The sequence below is a fragment of the Paramacrobiotus metropolitanus genome, unplaced genomic scaffold, assembly GCF_019649055.1.
Source record: "Paramacrobiotus metropolitanus isolate TYO unplaced genomic scaffold, Prichtersi_v1.0 Parri_scaffold0000004, whole genome shotgun sequence".
Classification (NCBI taxonomy): domain Eukaryota; kingdom Metazoa; phylum Tardigrada; class Eutardigrada; order Parachela; family Macrobiotidae; genus Paramacrobiotus; species Paramacrobiotus metropolitanus.
Window position 1 is genome coordinate 1,531,124 of NW_026570224.1, and position 20,077 is coordinate 1,551,200.

Genomic DNA, 20,077 nt, shown 5'->3' on the forward strand with positions numbered 1-20,077 from the left:
TGGATTTATTATTAGATCACGCTGTATTGTCCCTCTAATCAGAAATGCAGTGGCTTGTAATCAGCAATTTTATGTTATCGAAGTTCGTTTTTAGCTTCGATGTTCTATCGAATTCGTGCAAGTGAATGCAACCAGCAAGCCGATCTGTCAAATCCAAAACAATCCCAGACACAATAAAAAGTAAAACGGTAAAAAAGGTTAAATTTCATTTGCAAAAAAGAAACATAAGCTTAACAGTTTTGTCTCATTATAATCTTGCAGATCGATTCGTTTTCTCGTAAACATCCGGAAAGGCCCCATCACACTTCAACCGCGCCCGCATTTCATCGTACAAAGTGTGATCGAACATTTGTCGAAATTCTTCTCTGGTCATATAATTGTCCGCGTATAGCATTTGAAACCTGTGAATTATTAATTTCAAAGTACTATACTTCTACAAAAGCTAGTTTTCGCCAAAGCATTTAGAATAAATTTTCTTTCTTACCCGTGATGGTCACGAACAAATGCCTCAAGCATACGGGTGGTGGTGCGGAAGTGAAATTTGTCCGTTTTTGGCTCCCCGTACGCACCAATGTCGACGTACATTTCTCCGTCAGTGGATGGATCTAATTTATATGGATGCACAAAACCTTTCTGGGACTTTAACCAGAACGGGCATAGCCAGAGTGGATACAATTTAATCTCCTCGCTAAAAAACCGCAAACTGGTTTTCAGATGCTGTAGTGGCACCAGCATATCCTGTATCATCTGGTGTTCTTCGTAAAGCTTTCGGATAGTCTCGCCCTGCGTCAGCTTGAGAAAAGATACCTTTGGTGGTACCAGCCAGCCAAAAAGATATCGGAAAACTGGATGATTACCAAACGGAATAATATTCTGCAATGAACAAAGCAAAGTGCACCGTGGAAATCTACAGCATCGGAAATGCAGTTCATAATTATGAGAGAATGTTTTCCATCAACTCGCACGGCCGTAAACCAAACAAGCTAATGAAAAATTAATAATAAATTAATTACACAAAAAGCACTAAAAAACTAAAACATAAAAATATCTAAAACACAGTAACCGGCAAACCGGCAGGATTAAGGCGGAAAAAGTAGCAACCAGGTTCAATAACAGCTGCAGTCAATCGTATACTCACTTCCAATGTCCAGAAAATACTTCGATTATGACGGTGATAGTAATGGGAAAGCGGGATATATTCCACACCTTTTGCTCTTCGTTCCAAAAAAGTTGCGACATGTTTATAAAACCACGGCTTCCAATAGTATCCAATAGGATTGACCTGGCAGTGAAAATCATTAAAATCTGGGAGCATAATGATACTGTAAAACACACAACTACAGATAGGTAACGCAAAAGCAAAATTAATGGTGGCTTACTTGTGCACCACCTTCAACAACATCGGCAAACTTGCCGCTCATCACAACACCGGATTCTTTCGAATATACTAATCCTTCTACGAAATGACTTCCCGCACGATCCATAGATTTCACTGTTAATGTTTCCACTAAATTTTCTAAGGAGTAAACCGGCGTGTATTCCAGCCGCACGTATTTTGATGCCGGAATGATGCGCAGTTCAGCGGAAACGAGAAAACCCAGAGTTCCATGAGACCATGGAACTGACAGAAACAGATCTGGATCCGAGTCCTGTATAGATACAGAATCGGATTCGAAGTTATCCGACTACTGAACTGAATGCACTTCTACAGCAGATATCCAGATATGATGCCTCTATAACACTACGCAGCAATGGAGAAACACGAAGTAACATAAAACAAGATACCTTCGAGCATTTCTTCACAGATCCGTCTTGCAAAACAAGCTCAACAGACTCGACAAGGTCCTGAAATAGCCCATGGACATGCGATGACGTCTCAACCTAAAATAAATAATATGTATATCAGTAAGGGATACAAGAAGCGAAACACCACCACGCAGCATTATATACTTAAATAACTTACTCCGACTCCCATAATCATCCCCCCTAAAATGGCACTGTCAGTTAATCGTTAAAGGAAACGATATCCGGCTCAATATTAATTCATACAAAATGCAGATAAAACTAGAACATAAACTTAACCACCTTTTCAAGATACATCGATGGCATACTGCTCTACAGTTTTCTGATATTTACCCGCTGTTAAATCATCGAGTTCCGGAACAACGGGTAGCGTGAATCCGAGTGGCAGCAGCGCCGACATGAGCTGGCCCATTGACACCAGCGGCTCCACACGGACAATACGTCGCTGTACGTCAACTTCCAGAATATCCATCAGATCGATTTTGACGGCGTTTAGCGAGTGTTTGTACAGTGGAGTGCGAAAACTCATGGTCAACCATCCCGAGCGCGCTGTACACATCGGCTTTCGACGGCCGTCTCGATTCCACTTCCGAATCTGTAAAATCTCGTTTAATAATGGCACATCTGTTGTTGCATTTCATGCACAAAAAACACGCGGTACACTTAACCTGCTCCTGAATCTCCTGCACGCGCAGTTCATGATTTTGCGGCGCACTACGAAGTGCAAAGATAATCTTGCTCCGGATCAGGAAAAACGCATTATATAAGATGGACGCAGGTAGCAGGAATAAGCAGACGAATACCCAGCGATAATGAACAACGAAATGTTCGAAGCCGCGTATTCTGATCAACAGGTAGGTTCCAGCGGAAATCATCGCCAAGGCAGCGGAAAGCAAGTACACAATCATGTTGATTTACCGGCTGTCGGCTTACAAAGTTTGAAAAAATTTGCGAAACAAACCGAATACCTGTAAAGACAGAAATGGTGTACAGTAATAAAGAAAATTCGGAACGACATGAACAAAATAATTTTCAAGCGGATTCTGTCGTTTTCTTACAGTTAGTGGGCCCACACATATTGTTGTACAATACATATCTACGCATTGTTCATTGTTGCAACGTACACATAATTATATAATAGTATATTGTACGAGTACTTCTAAGTTCTACAGATATAAGCATAGTGAAAAGATATATAAATATATATACGAGTACTGATATAGTAAGCTTCCAGCGTCACTCTGTCCAGTGTCATGCAGTTGCCCAACTCTCTTGCTTCCGCGATGATAATAATTTTGTCACAAAAGTTCTCAGGTTTACCTACTTAAATTATTAAATGTGCACCCGTAAAATTCAGTAAAGCGGAATAATCAAATGATTAATGATACGAAATTACTAATTCTCACCCCAAGATAGCGGTAGTACAAAATTGGTTAGAAAATTATTACAAAACGCGTTTGCAGTAAATTTCAACAGTGCAAAATTTCAATCGTAAATGGTGAAAAAAAATTAGTGAATGCAACCATGTATAGCGCATTTAATCAGGTGAAGACTCCAAACAGCTGATTTAATAACTTTGACCTCGCCGAGCGATTTGCATCTCTCTGAAATCTGAACTTATGGGCTGGTGTGCCGCAATATGTACTTACGTTCATAAAATACGTCTGTATATATCTATATCTATAAATAGTTTTATAGATATGTCCTTATTAGTCTACAATATTACGAGCCACTACAGAAGGAATTCAGTGCAGATTGCCGTTGTTGTATAAATACGTGTTATATTCAAAATTAATTCAATATTTTCAATAAGGATTTAAGAAGTTCCAGCATGCGTTAAATTTTTACAAAATGCATTCACCTCAAGTATGAATCGGAAACTTCATCAGCGGTTCATATTGTGTACATCTTGCAGCGCAGTTTCAGAATGATAATTAATAACTTTGAATAAAACTTGTTGTACACTTAAAAGCTTAATTGAACCGGGGTTTTTCTACAAAGAGGCCTATATTCCAATCTGATTGAACCATATTATTACAGATTGTGTCGCATTGTGGCCTAACTTTGAAGTCCCACTACTGTACTTAGATCATTTAAAATTCGAAGTCTGAAGCACTCGAATCAGCCGAACGCAAGGTAGAATTTCATGTGGTAATTTATTTTACATCTGTAACAATAATAGCCTACCTAGTAGAGGCTGAAAGCGTAAGTAAAATCGCAACACAAAACCAGCGAAAATCAAGTTTATGTTTACAGATCTCAAGATTTTACGACAGTGTGCTTCGCATTCTTTTTCTTGCCTTCTTTGGCCTTTTTGGACTTGAAATATCTAGCATTCTGATGTTTAGCCTTAAACAACTCTCCAGCTTTTCGCTTCCGGTAGCGCTGGAATTCCGCATCCTGCAACAACTCATCCACAATGGTTCGTTTCCGCTGCCGTTTTGGTATCCTTGAACTGTAAAAATCAACTGGACTGTCCACAATTTTACCGATCTGGAAATATTTCGGCAAGCCTTTCGTATCGTTGGGCTTATAGAAGCGCTTTGGATCCAGTGCGTCGCGCATACGAAGAGCTCTCAGATCGTTCTTTAACTCATCGGTCAGTTCAGGTGCCGGCATGTTATACCAGTCTTCGCCCTTCGTCTTTCCGCGCTCCTTTTTTCGGTTACGTTTCTGTACAAGTTTCGACTGGTACAGTGGCGGGATGGAATGTTTGCTCTCGAAGTCGGGAGTGATTACACTTTTGGCTGTGACTGGATCGTCCGCTCTGCAAAACTTCTGAGCAATCCGTTTTACGCTTTCAGACGCCATCTCGTCTAAAGGCAACCCAAAGGCAAACAGATTTAGATATTCAACTACTTCCAGTGGCACCGTCTAGGTGCCAGTAATTAGAATATCGCCAGCGGTTCACCACGGTTCGCCGTCGTCGAAGAACACTTCGGGTATTCGCACACAGACTGCCCAAGCGACACTACAATCATGCGATGTCTGATAGAATATTTGATGCAGTAGAACTTTAATAAAAGTCTTTAAAATATGTATTCGAGACATGGGGTTTCGTCATTTTGCTAAAAAGTTTTAAAAATGTGTAACAATATAATAATATTAATGTAAGGTTTTCGCAAGGCTGGACGGACGTGCGTGCTGGAATATTTGTAAGTACGTTGCAATCGCACGGGGTGGTTGACTATAGTGGCAGAATAAAGCTGCCTTACCGCACTGGCTCGGTGGCCAGAAAAACTTATTTTCCTCAACTTGAGAGATCTTTGCACTTTGCAGCCATACCATAATAACGGCATAACTTTACAGTTCACACGTCATGAATCTAGATCCTTCAAAGTTATCATTCACGGCAGGCTTCAGTGTCACAGTGTGTTATTAAATTCGGGGTCTATTTAAAGGCAGTCACAATGGAAGATCTACCAGGGTCTTTTGATGTTGTTATTCTTGGAACGGGTGAGATATGTTTACGCTGAGAAATTTATGCGAAATTGCATAAAAACGCTGAAACTCGTTACAGGTCTTCCCGAGAGCATTATCGCTGCTGCTTCATCCAGACTGGATAAATCGGTTTTGCAGCTGGATTCGTAAGAGTTTCTCTACTACTTATGGTTAAACAAATTCATTTCTACGTGAAACTGTTTGCAGAAATGCGTTTTATGGCCGCGATTGGGCAGGATTTCGATTAGACGATTTTCGAGATCATCTTCGTGCATCTAGTTCTGGAGGAAATAGTGTGAGTGTGTGGATGCATATTTCACTGCTTTTCGCCTTTCCCGCTTATGTAGTTCAGTTTTTGACATTTTTCTTACAGATTATATTTATTTCTTAAATGCTCATTGCTTTCAGAGTGCTTTAAGAAATCCATATGAAATTCCGGAAGGCCTGATCAAAAGTGATGAGATTATTCTGGAAGTGCCCTGTCAGGCACAATCTGTAACTAACTTTGAAGAAGTCATTTATGCGAAGTAAGTAAATAGCCTTTGCGATGTTAAGTATTATAAGAAATGGTATTTGATAAGCCGTAGTATTGAGTTCTGTTTCCTCTAATTTAAGTTTAATTTAAATGTGAATTAAATAATCTTATAAAGACTGCTTATACGGTTTCACTGTTACACTAGCCAGCCTACTCGATATCAGCTTCCATGCAACACTCAAGCATCTTCTGCAGTAATTTGAGAATTCAAGCTTATAATGGTTATGGTCTTTTATGATTTAATTGATTTGTTTATTATCTTAGTCTTCCTAATCAGTTTTATAACCAGTTGTGCATTAATGTCTCTTGGGGTTAACTTGTAGAAATGAGACAGTGGAGCCGGATATTGCACCACAATCCCGCCAGGAACGCTACAGAAGACTGTCGCAACGACATCCCTCTGGTTCATCCATTGGTAGCAACGGAAGTCAGAGTACGATTACTGTTAACAGACGACGGCAGCATCACACCGCTGTAATAGTGAAGCTAATAAACTGCACATTGTAAAATCTTTTGCCCCGTTGTTACTTAATCGCATTATCGCAGATGCGAGGCATTTTCGACCAGGCAAGGCAATGTCATTTTAACACCTGTAATGTCATTGTCGAAGTCCCATGAATGGGTTGTCTGCTCCAGGAAGATAATAATAATAATAATGCAGTCCAGAATGTATCCTTTGGAAATTTACCTGTCTTTTTTCTTGTAGGTGAGTCCAGTTCTTCCGTGTCGACCCCGACCGTGTCTCCGTATAAGCCGATCACATTTGAAGATGTTCTCAGTCAGACACGTAAATTCTCACTGGATATTGCTCCCAAATTATTCTGGACCAATGATGCCTTCGTGAATTTATTGACCAATTCCAATATTAGCCGTTATACTGCTTTTCGGCTGGTGCAGGTGATTGCTACAGCAGTGGAGGGTCGAATTGTTGAGGTGGGGAAGATTTTTAACTGGTTTTATGTTACCTGCGAATCGGAATAATTAGATTGCGTGCTGATTGTGCAGGTGCCATTCTCGAGATCTGGTATATTTAACTATGCGGATCTGGATGCCAGTGATAAGCGAAGAGTTATGAAGTTTATGCAGACCTGCACGCAGTCGGAAGGTCACGAAAAGGAATTAGAAGCGGCTAAAAGCCTTTCCATAAAAGAATATCTTTCCAAGCTAAAGATTCCTCTCCATACTGTCCATTCTATTGTGAATGCAATTGCGTTATGTTCCACCCAAACCCCTGCAGTAGAGGTAAGAATTCGCAATTTAAACTACTGCCCTGGTAAAGAAATAAGATTGAAACAAGGAAAGAAATCATGGTGTTATGCTGCAAGAACGAACCTAAGAAGTAAGACGAAACTGATTAACATGGCAAAACACAGGTTATCGTGTATCAGAATTTATTAGTTTTTCAAAGCGCCCAGTATATCCAACAGAGTGTGAGATCTCACGGTTTCTCAACTACAGGCGTTTTCGCGGGTCAGACGATTTCTTGCCGCTTGTGGCCGATACTCTTCCGATTCCAGCCCATTCTTATTTCCTATATACGGCTGTGGAGAATATCCACAGTATTTTGCCCGAATTAGTGCCGTTTTTGGTGGGATTCAGTACCTTAAACGAGGCATCGATTTCATTGTGATGGACTCCAGTCTGAAACAAGTGAATGCTATTATTTCCGAGAAGAAGAGAATTGACTGCCAGAGCTTGGTAATACCAGTGGAATATATGCCCGCACAGCTGAAAATTCTGGGACTGTTGACGAAGTAAGACTTGACCTGACCATATTTGATACTTACCTTTGTTTGAGATTTAAAATTGTTTGATTTGAAGATCAATCCATCTTGTGAATTTTTCAAATAAGCTTATACTTACGTGTTTATAATTATGCTTTAGGCAGATTTCTCGCGCGGTCTTGATAACAAGTGGCTCACTTTTTGTGCGGCACAAGCCTGATGCCGCTTTCATGCGCCTCGGGAAGGAGGATGATGAACTGGGTGTGATAATTGTAGAGGGATCGCCGAATACCGAAATTTGTCCGAAAGATTACCGTACGTATCATACCTATGTTTTGCAACCGTCGCTGTAATGTGTGAAGCCTGGTGGAGTCTCCGTTGTTGGAGTTTGACTACTGTAGTTGCAGTAATAATAATGTGGCGGGCCTTGTCGTTACTCGTTCCTCCCTTAAAACATTGTCCATTACAAGCCGGCAATTAAATGATTTCCTGTGTTTTGGGATAGACGTTGTTTATATGTGGATGAAGTCCATAGCAACCGCCCGCGAGGATCTGGAACCGTATGTCAAAAGATTCTTTGAGCCCATGCGTGCAGGTATTATTTAAAAAATGGTATGGCAGCGTTCGGTTGTAACGAGTGATGCATTTGTACTTTGTAGATTACTTTCCCATCGACAAGCCTAAAGTTCTGTGGGTTTGCTACTATAATCATGCTCAAACTATCGTTAATACAACCGATTCGGCCCAGCACCCGAAGAATATTCGGTTTGTCAGTGGTCCGGATGGGTCCCTTGATTATGAAAGTGTTCTCGAAGAGGTGATATCGTAGTTTTGAATATCTTTACGTTTTTAAATCGTGTCTTGTTGTGACAGATCAGTGTTTTATAACTGTTGGGTTTAGGCGTTTTATAACTGTTGGGTTTAGGCTACCGGTGTATTTCGGAGTATTTATCCGGACGTTCCCTTTTTACCTCGCGTACCGGATCCAGAGGATGTAATACTAGATGGTGGTGAAAATGCAGAGTCCGGTGATAAATCCATAACGGTACCCAATGGCATGTGAATATCGGTGAGACTAAATGTGGATATTGTGGGAATGTCGCATTAATGACACTGCGATTCTGTGGTTGTGTGTGATAAACGTGAATTATGAATGACGAAGTTATCCGTTTATTGTTGCATCACATCGATGACTGTTTATAACTGTGAGTTGAATTTGTTTCCAATTATAATAATCGATTTTTCCCTAATCTGTCTTTTCTCTTTGCATACGTACCTATATTGTAAATTTGATTATGTACTATATATTTGAGAATTTCATAATATATTAGGATTTCTGTAATGTATTTCCGTTTTCATGCTTATTGTGATGCCCAATTTGAACATCACTAACTATGCATTACCGTTGTGGTTTGCACAAAAACACAGAATGATTTTATTTCTGGTTGAAATGGTAAAGAGATTCAACTGGGAAATGCTGCATCGATACATGGAACATCGAAGAATGTGAATGACGCAGATGATGAGTTACATGTGTAGAAATAAAATGAGATTGTGTGGCTTTTTACTCGCTTGCAGAAACTTTACGATAGTTTCAAAAATAACGAAGCTGTTAGCCCAGTAGATATTCTTGCACTTGGCGTCAACAGATGACAGATAACTTTCGTGTGATTTATTTTGCATTGTTAACCTTTCGATTTTCGAATCTGGATGAATCGGGATATTTTGTGTCTCTGATAGCATATTATGATATAACACTCATAAATCACTTCTTTGAAGATGTTACGCTGCTGTAAAAAACGTGACATATCTATAAAAAGTGCAGTTTTGTACTTACGATAAAAAATGTTTAATTTATTATTTGTTTTTCCTTGTCTCGCTTAGTTACTGCAGACTCATTATCTGCATGTTGGTTAGAAATTTCTGTCCGTACATGTACTTACGTCCTGTCCGTTCTTTGTTATACGAGCAGTAAAATATCAGCATGTTAATTTTTCCCGGTGTAGTTTGGAGTGCAAACCATTGTGTGAGCTGCAGAACCACAACAATGCTTTCGTGACTAAATAATGGCACTCCAAAGATGTACGAGTAACACGAATGTAAACCGTTCTGGCTTTTAAGTTTCATGCGAGCACTTGGATAGGACAGCTAGCATGTTCATATAAATTCACATTCATCACAAGTACCGGAAGCTTTCTTACTACTCAGTAGCTGTTATTCGACCAAAGAAATATAAATAAAATTACCCCGTCAGTACAGGATTATCAATTATGTACGAGTACCTTCTTTGCCAGCACACTACAATAAGGCAACGATAGCCGCTTTAAATATTGAGCCTTTTTCCACAAACCGATACGATTAACAACTCATTTAATTCAAACGAATGCATGCAAATCCAGCTAACATAAAATCTATAATTACAATGAGTAAATAATGCTCTACAATATAATTATACGCACCCAGTCTGATTGTTCATCGGCATCTACCCTAACTAGCTGTACTGATGTAGAAGTTATGGTAAACTGTTTTACCCATATGGCATTTGGCAACTAATAAACTTACCGGCGCAAAATTTTTAAGTAACTTAATTTTTATTCCGTAATTAACTGCAATTTTGGAAGGGTGCGATACCACACCAGCACTACATACACAAATATACTTTGTACCTAATACCTGTATAATAAGTATACTGTTAGCAGTTGCAAAAACGGTTTAGTGAGCAGAATAAAAGGGCAGCGCTATTAAAAGCAGTTCACACTGCATTTTGGCGGACTGTTTGTTCTCCATGTACGCCAAATTCAGAAATCGATCGGATTCGCTTTCGGGACCTATGGCGAACTATCTTGTAATAGTTACTGTATACGTTATCGGAGAACAGAATGCAGCAGTGCACAGGATTGTCCATCCCACGGAACACGATAGCTCTGTCCACAATTTAAATCCCCATCATAAAATGCATACCGGAAGTTTGGTAGTCACGTCTAAGCAATTCGGATGCAATTATTGTTATGCGATTTCACGTTCAATACATGAACACGCGTACCTAATTTTAGACAAGGATGAATATAGATGGCGACATGTGGATCGTAAAGAAGTCAGGAGGATTTGTTAAATACGAGTCGCATCCAATCTTTATATACATCTGGCAAATGTTACACATTTTTGGTTTGTGCGCCTGCTTTTCTTTGGTAATTTTGCCGCATTGGTGTCATAGTCATCAAAGTGCATCGAATCTGAAACACATCCCGTAAATCATTTCTAATACTGATCCAACAATTTTATTGTACCAAAAACTCAGTTGTTGCTTATTTTGTGTTGCTTATATTATAATATTTATTATTGTCGCACTGTCATATGTGCACATCGTATATCTGTTTGTGCTGGAAATATTTGGTCCATTTACTCTCCACTCCCCGTTTTCATATCATGGCACGCAAACATTCCATCGAAAACAATTTATGAGACCCTAGACTGTTTCTTTTTTCTGTCTTGCTTTTTGGAAGATGATGTTGCCCATCTGCACGCAGCCGTTTCGCGTTGCAGGTTTCCTTAAACATATGTGTACAGTGTAATCTGCTGTTAAGGCAAGTTTTTTTCATCCCGATATTTGTGAAAATATCGGTCAAAATAATCTTTGTTTCGGCATACGTTTTTTCTGATGGATGGACAGCCGACACTTTTTGAATGTTATCACTGTCAGTGTACGGTGACAGGTTGTGACAGTGGAAATGAAATTGTGCGCCTCTCAGATTTGGTGTGCATTTTCACTTGGAATTACATGTCTGAATTATTCCGGTAATTGGAGACAAGTGTTTGCTTCTTACTATTGACATTTAACTGCAGATCTACTTAATTAGCATACATTCATGTGTTTTATAGTCTCCTGTTCTGATGATCAAGAGCGATTGGTTCGTGACCTTTTCCGTAACTACAATCCATTATTGCGGCCAGTGGAAAACATTAATTACACTGTCAACGTTTCGTTTGCTCTCACTTTGGGATTATTAATTTACGTTGTAAGTGTCTGTTATGTGTGCAAAAGTTAAGCTGCATATGTAATCGTTAGTTTAAGAAAAAACCATTCATGCATGGCATTTACAATTCCGAATTTCGAAGATTACTTATAATTAAATGATGCATTTCGAAATTCGCTACACAGAATTTTGCATAACCGACAAAGGTTCCTGAAAAAGCAAATCAAAAATAGCATTTAGCAATGATTGCCATTTCTTGGAGAAAGTACACTCGATTTTGCTGCATGTGTTTTGCGAATGCCTTCGTAATAAATCCCAGGCTACCTTAATAGTTAATGTTAATAGTTAATTCTTGTACTGTACAAATTTGCAAAACACAGACAGGAATTTTAAAAATCATTGCGTTTAGCAAAAAAACTTAACCCATTCGCACGCGTAAAATATTTTAATTCCGTAATTAATTTTAGCCTTGTGCCTATTAGTAGAATCGCACAAAAAAGCGATCGCGTTTTCTTAAACTTTTCACGTTTTCTTAATGACCACTTCTTATTTACATGCTTTACAATGTTTTGTTTGCCTTTTGTTTTGCGCATTTAAATTTCTTTTGTACTTTGTATTCATTGGCTGTTGCGGATTGTCACGCATCTATCTATATATAATATTTGTATATAAAGTTACACAGTTATAGAGTGCAGTGAACCGCTGTCCTTTCAAGGTAGAAGTACAGTATATAAAATTCCTTTTAACAGACTGTTATTTTTCAATCTGCGTATGATAAATAATTGCTGTTCTAGCTAATCTGTGATAGATATCTTGTTGAAAGCGTTATTTATAGGGTGTTCCCGAGAGAGCGCATCCAGTTTTTAATTATCGCATTTTCAGAATGAACGTCAGCAAGTTATGAAAACGAACGGATACACGAATCTGGTGAGATGAACATGATGGAAGTGTTGAGATAGGAACGGAGCACATTGACGTTGAGCCCAATTAAGATTCACCAATTAAACTGAGCCATCTTGCAACTTTCAACAGGAATGGAAGGATCCACAGTTTGTCTGGGATGCGGGCGAGTACGGCGGCATTACGGCTATACGCGTACCGGTGGATAAAGTCTGGACACCGGACATTGTCCTAATTACCAAGTAAATATACATCAGTAATACCGCATATATATAAATATTTTCATTCGAGCAGCTAATCATGACGAATCACCGTGTCACAATGGTATGCAAAGCCCTCTAAATACATAATTTCGTAGTACAGATGGGAAATTTGGACCAAGTTATAAATCAAATGCAGTCATATACAGCGGAGGAAGTGTCAACTGGCTACCGCCGTTTATTTATAGAAGCTCCTGCCAAATTCAAGTGGTCAATTTTCCTTTTGATGTGAGTATTTGAAGCAGCATCTTTGAATGCAATGTTGCACATTCGCGTTTCCGTCAAAGCATTTGGAAATTACCTAATTACGCATATGTCATTTGTACTAGTGCAGTAATTTGGCGCAACATGTTAAATTGTGGAAGCTGAATATGTATACTCGTACATAACAGTAATTTCTCTTTCCTTACTGAAGTTATACAGAAATTTTTCTAAAATTCAGTATATCTCTAGGTTTGTCTCTATATTAGACAACTGTATCTCTATACATGTTAGAGAACTTTTACTGTTAATCACGAATATAGATATTATACCTTAATGGTACATTTCCGGATATACAGCAGCAGCAGTGCGAAATGCGATTTTCATCGTGGACGTACGATGCGCACGAAGTGGATATTCATCCAAAGAGCACCGTTGTGGACGTCAGTAACTACCTGAAAGGTGGTATCTGGGATTTAGTGGATGCGCGCATTCACCGCGTAGCGTACGACCAATTCGCTTATGCTTCGCGCGGCCGCGTACCGCGCGTGGACATTATTGTCACCATTGTGATCCGCAGGAAAGCCTTATTTTATACTGTGAATTTGCTCATTCCCACCGTCCTTATTGCGTTTATGACGGTTTTTGTCTTTCTTTTACCCACTGTTGCCGGAGAAAAGATTACACTGACGATATCGTTGACGTAAGTGCGGTCGAAATTAATTTTTTGCTCTGGTTAGTTTATTAAAAATGCTTACCAATAGTACTCGTAATTGCACAAAATATGCTGGTAATTACCGAGACTGTCCTATCAAACCAAAGCTGCAAGATAATCAATATGCCGGATTGGACGGACGCATATAAATGCTTTTCAGCTGGTTATTGCTAATTGCGCAAATCTATTTCAGGTTGACCATTGTGGTTTTCCTGTTGTTAGTTTCCAAAATTCTACCTCCTGCAGATACGATGCCTTTGATATCCAGATTCCTTCTTTTTATATTTATTATGAATTTGATTTCCGTATTTATTACGGTTATAACCATCAATCTCAACTACCGTGGACCGAAGACGCACGACATGCCGGAATGGTTGCGGGTTATTTTTTTAAAGATATTTCCGCCTCTGCTGCTGATGCGCCGACCGCCTATTCATTTACTACGAAGGAATAAAAGCAAATTATCGGATTACGGAAAAACCAGGGAGACACATCCTTATAAACGTTCCGCAGTGTTTTCTCGACAGCGAGCGGCTCCAATCGAATACATTCCCATGACCAACCAACGCGGAACTCCCGTGACCATTGCGGGATTACGATTTATGGACGATACGGATAGTGTGGAGGGAGAGGAATTCTTTGAGCTCAGCCAGCATCCGGACGCGGCAGTTGTGGCCAATTCCGTGGAAACTATTGCGGCCAATATGGAGTGGAATAACGAAATAAAACTGGTATTCACACTGAACAACGAAATAAAACCGGTTAACTTAAAGAGGCTTAAATGTAACAGATTAATTATTATCGTAAAAAACAGCAGTATATGTACTTGCCCAAATAATTTTTTTATAAATAAAAAACGCGTTTTCCATTTCCCGTTAATTCGATTGTAGTCAATACCCCGGTACACTGCACCACAGTGATCAGTCAACCAGGCAATGTTCACAAGAAAATTAATTTAACGTTTTTCCGGCAGATCGAGGAGGACTGGAAATACTTTGCTCTCGTTGTGGACAGAATTTTATTGTGGATTTTTTTCTGGGGCACATGTATTGGATCCATGTGGATAATTTTAGGTGGCGAAAATATTTTTATTCAGATTGACGAAGAGGCGACCATTGAGCGGCTAAAAGCGATGATATAATACGTGCATACGGTATATACTTCGTAGTATGTATCAACATGATACCGTGCATCGTGAGCATCTGAAAACCGTTTTTTGAACAATAGATATTGAATTTGTTCGGGACAATTTCAAAGCAAACGATAGCTGGCAAAATTTTGGATTCTGTAGACCTTTTTTTATTTTTGCATTGGAACTTCTATGATTAATAAGTAAAGGAGTTAGGAGCCGTAGTTCTTTGGTGAGCAAACACATAACATGGAATGACAAAGAATTTAAAGTTGGTGCATAGGCACGACATAGTCGAACAGGTACGGTGAGTTCAGGATGATGCCCATTGATCCGGCGGACGTGACAATAAAAAATACCCACAACAATAAACGGTCGATCACTTGCGACACAAACCGCCAATCCTCCGAACTCTGCAATAATTAAGCCAAAAATGTTTTCGTTTGAAAACGCTTAGTTTTTCTATACTGGTGCCGCGCCCTACAGTAGTGCTGCTGACAGTCAGTAGTCTGCACAGTTGTAGAGCGGCACTGGCTATCCTTAAGATCCGGTCACAGATGACCTTTCTATGAAGGGTAAACTAAATTAAGTTGTTACGCTCTTACTTCCTCGAGATTGGTTTTTTGTCTCATGTTGTCCGCGATATACGCCACGGCTTTCAGTGCATGATTGTAGCCGGGAATGTCGGCTAATAAATCCGCAAGCATCTGGGCTTCCTTGGCAATCACGCTTTCAATGCTGCGTTGTGACACCAGCAACGGCGACGTATTAATTGTGCGGCGTGCCGGCGCGGGAGACAGACATAATGGCAGTATGGGGCTGTTGCGTCGCTTGTTGTCGGATCCACATTCCCGGGTGTACTCGTTCTGCATCATTACGGTCTGGCTACTGCAGTGCGGATTACGATAAATGCCCGTCCGTGAGTAGGGATCAATCTGACGCGGTAATTGCATGGGCAGCAGTTCGCCGGCGCGGTGCATATGCATATGCGTCTTTTTGTGCCGCGTCGGTCGTCGCATACATAACACCATGGGCAGCACTTGTAGAAAGACAACACGCACCGGTGCCGGCATTGTGTGCGTGTTGCTGCTGCGATAGCTGATGTTAATGGCGATTACTGTGAAGAACGCCGACAATACGTTCATAATAAATGTAAAAAACAGGAATTCCGAGAGCAGCGGTAATACATCGGCGGGTGGAAGAATATTCGACATGAGCAGTAAGAAAACCACAATTGCAAAGAGAATCGACAGGCAGACGTTTGTTTTCCCTTTACTGGGCAAAAGAAAGACAAAACCGGACAAAAACGAGATCAGAATGCATGGCAAAAGAATGGTAACAACGTAGAACAACGATTTCCGGCGGAGACGCAGGTGACATTCAACGAAATCCCGCTGCACACCGCCGATAACTTTTCGCTGAGCGAAGATTGGTGCTTCAATCAAATCCCACGTTCCACTGCTCTGGTTTCGATAGTCCTTGATTTCAAAGATATTGGAAGGCACGTTAATTTCCAGTTCGTTGGAACTGTATGTTAGTGAACGGAAGTACATGACACACACTTGCTCCTACGTGGAAGACAGCGAATACGGTTGACTGTTTTTTGCCTTGGCAAAGATAACATTATATAGTAACTTACATCGAAAGGAAAAAACCTCGGGTTGATGGTGCAGCTGCTTTTAGAGATAAAAGGGGGCACCCATTGTATTTCTCCCTGGGGAGATATGAGTAAATTACACCGATATGTCGGCCCATAGTTTCCATCTGTTCTGCAGCAGAATACAAAATTCGATTTAATACATAATTTTCTACCATATACAAGAAATACTTGTATTTGTTAAACGCAAAACGACACAAGAAAATGTTTGTAATTCTTTGTTGTTCGGCAAATACGCTTATCTTACGTGGAAACCAGTGCGATTTCCGGCTGCCAAACTTTATTGGAAGGAAGTCTCAGGGTGGATAAATTCGCTCCGTAGGTAGAGCGATCAAAGCGTAATCGTTCATCCTTCCACGACTGGGCAAAAAAGGAGCCATTTACAAAACTAAATGCTCGAAACTGATATCACTCTTTGAAAAAATACGTACAAGATCCAGATAGCCGTTGATTTTCATTACTTGTTGCTGATCATTCTGGAAAAACCGCAACTGGCTTAGAATGTTGACTGACGATGTACTTGTACGTATTTCATGCTTAGATCTGGGTTATTAAATCCCCTGAAGCAAATTTAAAAGATACCTACCACCTGAACCAACGCAAAATGTACATACAATAAAGGTCAACGTTTGCCGATAGAAATGCCTTTGATCTAACAATCACACAGTAATTCATACAACAATTCGCCTATTTAATCATAATACGGTATATGTATTACGCAGTCTCAACCATCATGCACAAAGATTGTCTTAAACTTGCAGTCGAAAGTTTATTGTTTGCTGCAAAAGTAGGCAGGTAACTCATTAAAGCCTTTTAAATTCCATTCCTTTAGCGTAGGAATTTCAGTATGGCTAATACATGAACAGTAACAAAACCAGACAGATAATGATAGAACTGATAGGGCAGAAATCTAGCAATCTTAACATGTTTCAATGCATTTAGCAATATAGCGAAAGAACGGCTACAGTTTACCGAAAAACAGCGAATGGTCTTAGAATTTGCATTCAAATTTTTTGAATCTTGCATTTTCATTGTATATATGAATATTGTACAGAATCTTCTTGATGTATTGATCCATCTCAACGATTTTTCATTGTCAGTGGTTAATAACCAGTAAGTTATAGTGATGACGAAAAGGATCTATCCTCGGCAGTCGTCTTATCATGCCGAAGTATCACGCTGGCTAATTATTAATGGTTTTCCGTTTCACCAAAGCTCTTTTGTAAGATTTATATATGGGATGGCTCAACGTACACCTGACAGTTTACGTTTTACCACGCATAAGGACCGCGCGCATACCCGTATAAAAGTTCTTATTGCTCTTAAATTATCTCAAAATATAAGCTTATCAATATGCATGTTCGGAAGTTTAACGACAGATAGGATTCATAAAGCAGCTTCCACGATATTAAAAAATTAAATATCGTGCAAACGTAAGAATAGCCTCCGAATAGGGAATCATTTACTTATTAAATTCTTGCTAGCTTTATGCGCAGCAGATGTCATACAAGCAAGATTTAAAAGTAAGAGAATATATACACCCATGCCCAGACAATGCATTTACTCTCTGGTTTTTTACATATCTATAGATATTTGTGACTATTAAACGAAATGTCTAAGGAAGCAACGTTCCAACAAGTACCTCAGTTGGTAATTTAGCCCAATTCACTTGTCGTAACGGTAACTGCATGTGTGCAGTTCATTAATACGAGTATTATATAATACTCTTCTGAGACTTACGACGTAAATTATCACCGCCAGATTGATGCCAAACTTGACAACAGTTTTTTCGTTCAGTTCGCCAGGTCGAATGAGTTTGTTGTATCCTTGAAACATATCCTTGACCAAACGCTGTTGGTCGTCACTGTAACTGCCAGATAACCCTGAAAATCGAAAATTTTAAAAGTACGAGTATTACACCAATCGCGAATTTGATTCCATCAACGCAGAATTAACTGATTAAGATAGCAGCCCGTTACAGTCTCGGTGCCGGAAGAAAACACTATAGTCTCACCATGACTCAATAAACAAAACTGGTATAAAAACAGCGGTATGTGGATCTGTCTCCGCATATGCATGGGAGTGTTTACTTCTTTCCCAGTTAAAACGGTTTTACTCGCAAGGGATATAACAAATGACACTGTTTCGATACAGCGGAAGGAAATGCCTGCTTGAAATTAATGATCTCGCCACAGCATGCTGGTAGCATGTGACTTCCTGTGTTATCCAAAAAATTTCCTCAGTGTGGTCAATCCGTCCCAAATATACGTACACCGGATAGGTTACATTTTAATGAAACAGACTGTGCCCGCATCGCACAGTATGATTTATTTAAGCAATTAGGTGCCAGTTAGGCGACTGGGCTGAACGAGTGCACATTAAAGATTGTCTGAGCAAATGTGGCGTCATAGTTTACTTCCGTTTCCAGCGGGGTCAAAAGATGTGGAGACGGTTAGACGGTATTGTGTACATTTGTTCAGGAATAAACTAACGACGACGTCTGTAGAAGCGCAATGGGGCAGCGAAATGCTGACAACGCCGTTACACTCTTTGATCGACTTTCGATCCGTATCTCCGGTCCACTTCATCCTCTTCCTGAACCCCACGGCATAGATCTTGTGTACATCGCTGTATCCCACAAACCACATTAGTGTTAATCGGATGGGACTAGCTGGCAGAGTTCGTCACACATTTCGCATGAGAATTATACCACGCCATCGGCAGCCAGATTGATTTGGAACAAGCTGATCAGGAAGCGTCATGGATACAGGATACTATAGATCTATAGCTGTATGTGCTATTATAATGTATGCGCAATATTATTATTATATTGCTTTAGCATATGTCTTTGTCGTGTTTCGATCTTCATTAAAATTCGGTAGACGCTTAAGCATGGTATTGTTTATATAGTCGACGGGCGCATTGGGGAATTTTGAAAAAGGCGATGTAATATTCAAGCTTATCGATGTCGACTTCCTTGATGAAAGTGGCTGCTGTCAACGTCCGTTAAGTAATTAGAATAGCAATCCAGCAATCTGGATTCGGTACCGATTACCAATCGCAATATAAAAACTATATCCCAGACTCCGGAGGCTAGCTTTAAACCAACGCTTGGTTGTATATATATCAGCCTTTATTGAGCTCCGTATGCTGTTATGCGGCAAAAAACCCTTATTACAAATTAGGGAAAAGGCACGCATAAAAAATATAAACTAAAAATAAACTATTAAAAATAAACTTAAAAAATACAATAGAATAATAAATTCATTGTTGCAAATTCTATGGACAATAGGAGAAAACAGATTTTACATTACAGATATCCGTGACGACACAATAATAAGGTCTAATCTAATATATAAAATGTTATCCTATTCATATGGCAACTTCTTACTTGAAATTAGAAAAGCTTTGTAACTGTCTTAAAAATGTTTAAACGTTTTCTACTTCTATAATATTTTTCTATATAATATTTTTCTATTTTTACCATTTTCTGTTCAGTCTGTCCTTTCCAACACAAGATTGTACTCCATTGTTTTCAGCCTGCTAGTGCGGCACGTTTGATGCCTTCGTACTGAGTAAACTCGGTTTTCTAAATCTCCTCAACATTATTTGCACTTGAACACGTTTATAAGACTTACGTGGTAAACTAATCGCTGGTTTTCTTTATACGGAAGTGCACTGCTTTACTGTTTTCTTCCGGTCCGTCTCCACGCCGAACTGCGAAAAACCGTGGTGTAC

The 20,077-nt window shown here is 39.6% G+C and overlaps 5 protein-coding genes across 10 annotated transcripts; 2 read left to right on the forward strand and 3 right to left on the reverse strand.

Moving 5' to 3' along the window:
* Positions 1 to 25: 25 nt before the first annotated feature.
* Positions 26 to 3,326, reverse strand: LOC129580622 (delta(24)-sterol reductase-like). 4 transcript variants are annotated; one of them, XM_055471227.1, is made up of 9 exons: positions 3,210 to 3,326; positions 2,472 to 2,771; positions 2,137 to 2,398; positions 1,964 to 1,986; positions 1,786 to 1,881; positions 1,380 to 1,649; positions 1,139 to 1,282; positions 485 to 873; positions 26 to 401 (listed from the first exon to the last, which is right to left on the reverse strand). In XM_055471227.1, the coding sequence occupies exons 2-9, from the start codon at positions 2,709 to 2,711 to the stop codon at positions 248 to 250; spliced, it is 1,578 nt and encodes a 525-aa protein (XP_055327202.1). In that variant the 5' UTR covers positions 2,712 to 2,771; positions 3,210 to 3,326; the 3' UTR covers positions 26 to 247. The 4 variants fall into 4 exon arrangements, with proteins under 4 accessions (XP_055327202.1, XP_055327201.1, XP_055327203.1 ...); XM_055471226.1 differs by having other exon boundaries at positions 3,128 to 3,295; XM_055471228.1 differs by having other exon boundaries at positions 3,124 to 3,295.
* A 625-nt stretch (positions 3,327 to 3,951) lies between these two features.
* On the reverse strand, positions 3,952 to 4,924 carry LOC129580623 (deoxynucleotidyltransferase terminal-interacting protein 2-like). Its single transcript, XM_055471231.1, has one exon. It carries the CDS (start codon positions 4,612 to 4,614, stop codon positions 4,063 to 4,065), a length of 552 nt encoding a protein of 183 aa, XP_055327206.1. The 5' UTR covers positions 4,615 to 4,924; the 3' UTR covers positions 3,952 to 4,062.
* A 195-nt stretch (positions 4,925 to 5,119) lies between these two features.
* Positions 5,120 to 9,116, forward strand: LOC129580621 (rab proteins geranylgeranyltransferase component A-like). The gene is made up of 12 exons (XM_055471225.1): positions 5,120 to 5,259; positions 5,324 to 5,390; positions 5,452 to 5,539; positions 5,653 to 5,771; positions 6,103 to 6,212; positions 6,486 to 6,712; positions 6,785 to 7,021; positions 7,238 to 7,533; positions 7,664 to 7,818; positions 8,009 to 8,098; positions 8,163 to 8,320; positions 8,429 to 9,116. Exons 1-12 carry the CDS (start codon positions 5,214 to 5,216, stop codon positions 8,564 to 8,566), a joined length of 1,731 nt encoding a protein of 576 aa, XP_055327200.1. The 5' UTR covers positions 5,120 to 5,213; the 3' UTR covers positions 8,567 to 9,116.
* A 1,500-nt stretch (positions 9,117 to 10,616) lies between these two features.
* LOC129601488 (acetylcholine receptor subunit beta-like 1) lies at positions 10,617 to 15,326 on the forward strand. 2 transcript variants are annotated; one of them, XM_055500328.1, is made up of 8 exons: positions 10,617 to 11,298; positions 11,383 to 11,519; positions 12,360 to 12,404; positions 12,510 to 12,619; positions 12,736 to 12,865; positions 13,201 to 13,541; positions 13,747 to 14,284; positions 14,527 to 15,326. In XM_055500328.1, exons 1-8 carry the CDS (start codon positions 11,232 to 11,234, stop codon positions 14,692 to 14,694), a joined length of 1,536 nt encoding a protein of 511 aa, XP_055356303.1. In that variant the 5' UTR covers positions 10,617 to 11,231; the 3' UTR covers positions 14,695 to 15,326. The 2 variants fall into 2 exon arrangements, with proteins under 2 accessions (XP_055356303.1, XP_055356293.1); XM_055500318.1 differs by having other exon boundaries at positions 10,619 to 11,298; positions 13,198 to 13,541.
* Positions 14,831 to 20,071, reverse strand: LOC129601456 (neuronal acetylcholine receptor subunit alpha-5-like). 2 transcript variants are annotated; one of them, XM_055500280.1, is made up of 7 exons: positions 19,978 to 20,071; positions 18,080 to 18,222; positions 16,771 to 16,815; positions 16,587 to 16,699; positions 16,322 to 16,451; positions 15,288 to 16,250; positions 14,831 to 15,095 (listed from the first exon to the last, which is right to left on the reverse strand). In XM_055500280.1, the coding sequence occupies exons 2-7, from the start codon at positions 18,173 to 18,175 to the stop codon at positions 14,949 to 14,951; spliced, it is 1,494 nt and encodes a 497-aa protein (XP_055356255.1). In that variant the 5' UTR covers positions 18,176 to 18,222; positions 19,978 to 20,071; the 3' UTR covers positions 14,831 to 14,948. The 2 variants fall into 2 exon arrangements, with proteins under 2 accessions (XP_055356255.1, XP_055356246.1); XM_055500271.1 differs by lacking the exon at positions 19,978 to 20,071 and adding an exon at positions 18,354 to 18,800.
* Between the last annotated feature and the right edge of the window lie 6 nt (positions 20,072 to 20,077).

Bases quoted from the DNA above. Each gene is read 5' to 3' on its own strand.
- LOC129580622 (XM_055471227.1), bottom strand. From the start codon at position 2,711: ATGATTGTGTACTTGCTTTCCGCTGCCTTGGCGATGATTTCCGCTGGA. The intron at 1,987-2,136 runs GTAAATATCAGA...GTGCCATTTTAG, and splicing joins ACTCGATGATTTAACAGCGG to GGGGGATGATTATGGGAGTC. The intron at 874-1,138 runs GTGAGTATACGA...TGTTCATTGCAG, and splicing joins GTATTTTCTGGACATTGGAA to AATATTATTCCGTTTGGTAA.
- LOC129580623 (XM_055471231.1), bottom strand. From the start codon at position 4,614: ATGGCGTCTGAAAGCGTAAAACGGATTGCTCAGAAGTTTTGCAGAGCG.
- LOC129580621 (XM_055471225.1), top strand. From the start codon at position 5,214: ATGGAAGATCTACCAGGGTCTTTTGATGTTGTTATTCTTGGAACGG. The intron at 5,540-5,652 runs GTGAGTGTGTGG...CATTGCTTTCAG, and splicing joins CTAGTTCTGGAGGAAATAGT to AGTGCTTTAAGAAATCCATA. The intron at 8,099-8,162 runs GTATTATTTAAA...TGTACTTTGTAG, and splicing joins CTTTGAGCCCATGCGTGCAG to ATTACTTTCCCATCGACAAG.
- LOC129601488 (XM_055500318.1), top strand. From the start codon at position 11,232: ATGAAATTGTGCGCCTCTCAGATTTGGTGTGCATTTTCACTTGGAATT. The intron at 11,520-12,359 runs GTAAGTGTCTGT...TCGCATTTTCAG, and splicing joins TGGGATTATTAATTTACGTT to AATGAACGTCAGCAAGTTAT. The intron at 14,285-14,526 runs GTATTCACACTG...TTTTTCCGGCAG, and splicing joins GGAATAACGAAATAAAACTG to ATCGAGGAGGACTGGAAATA.
- LOC129601456 (XM_055500271.1), bottom strand. From the start codon at position 18,417: ATGCATATGCGGAGACAGATCCACATACCGCTGTTTTTATACCAGTTT. The intron at 16,700-16,770 runs GTACGTATTTTT...TTTTTTGCCCAG, and splicing joins TCAACGGCTATCTGGATCTT to TCGTGGAAGGATGAACGATT. The intron at 15,096-15,287 runs GTAAGAGCGTAA...TAATTATTGCAG, and splicing joins AAAAAACCAATCTCGAGGAA to AGTTCGGAGGATTGGCGGTT.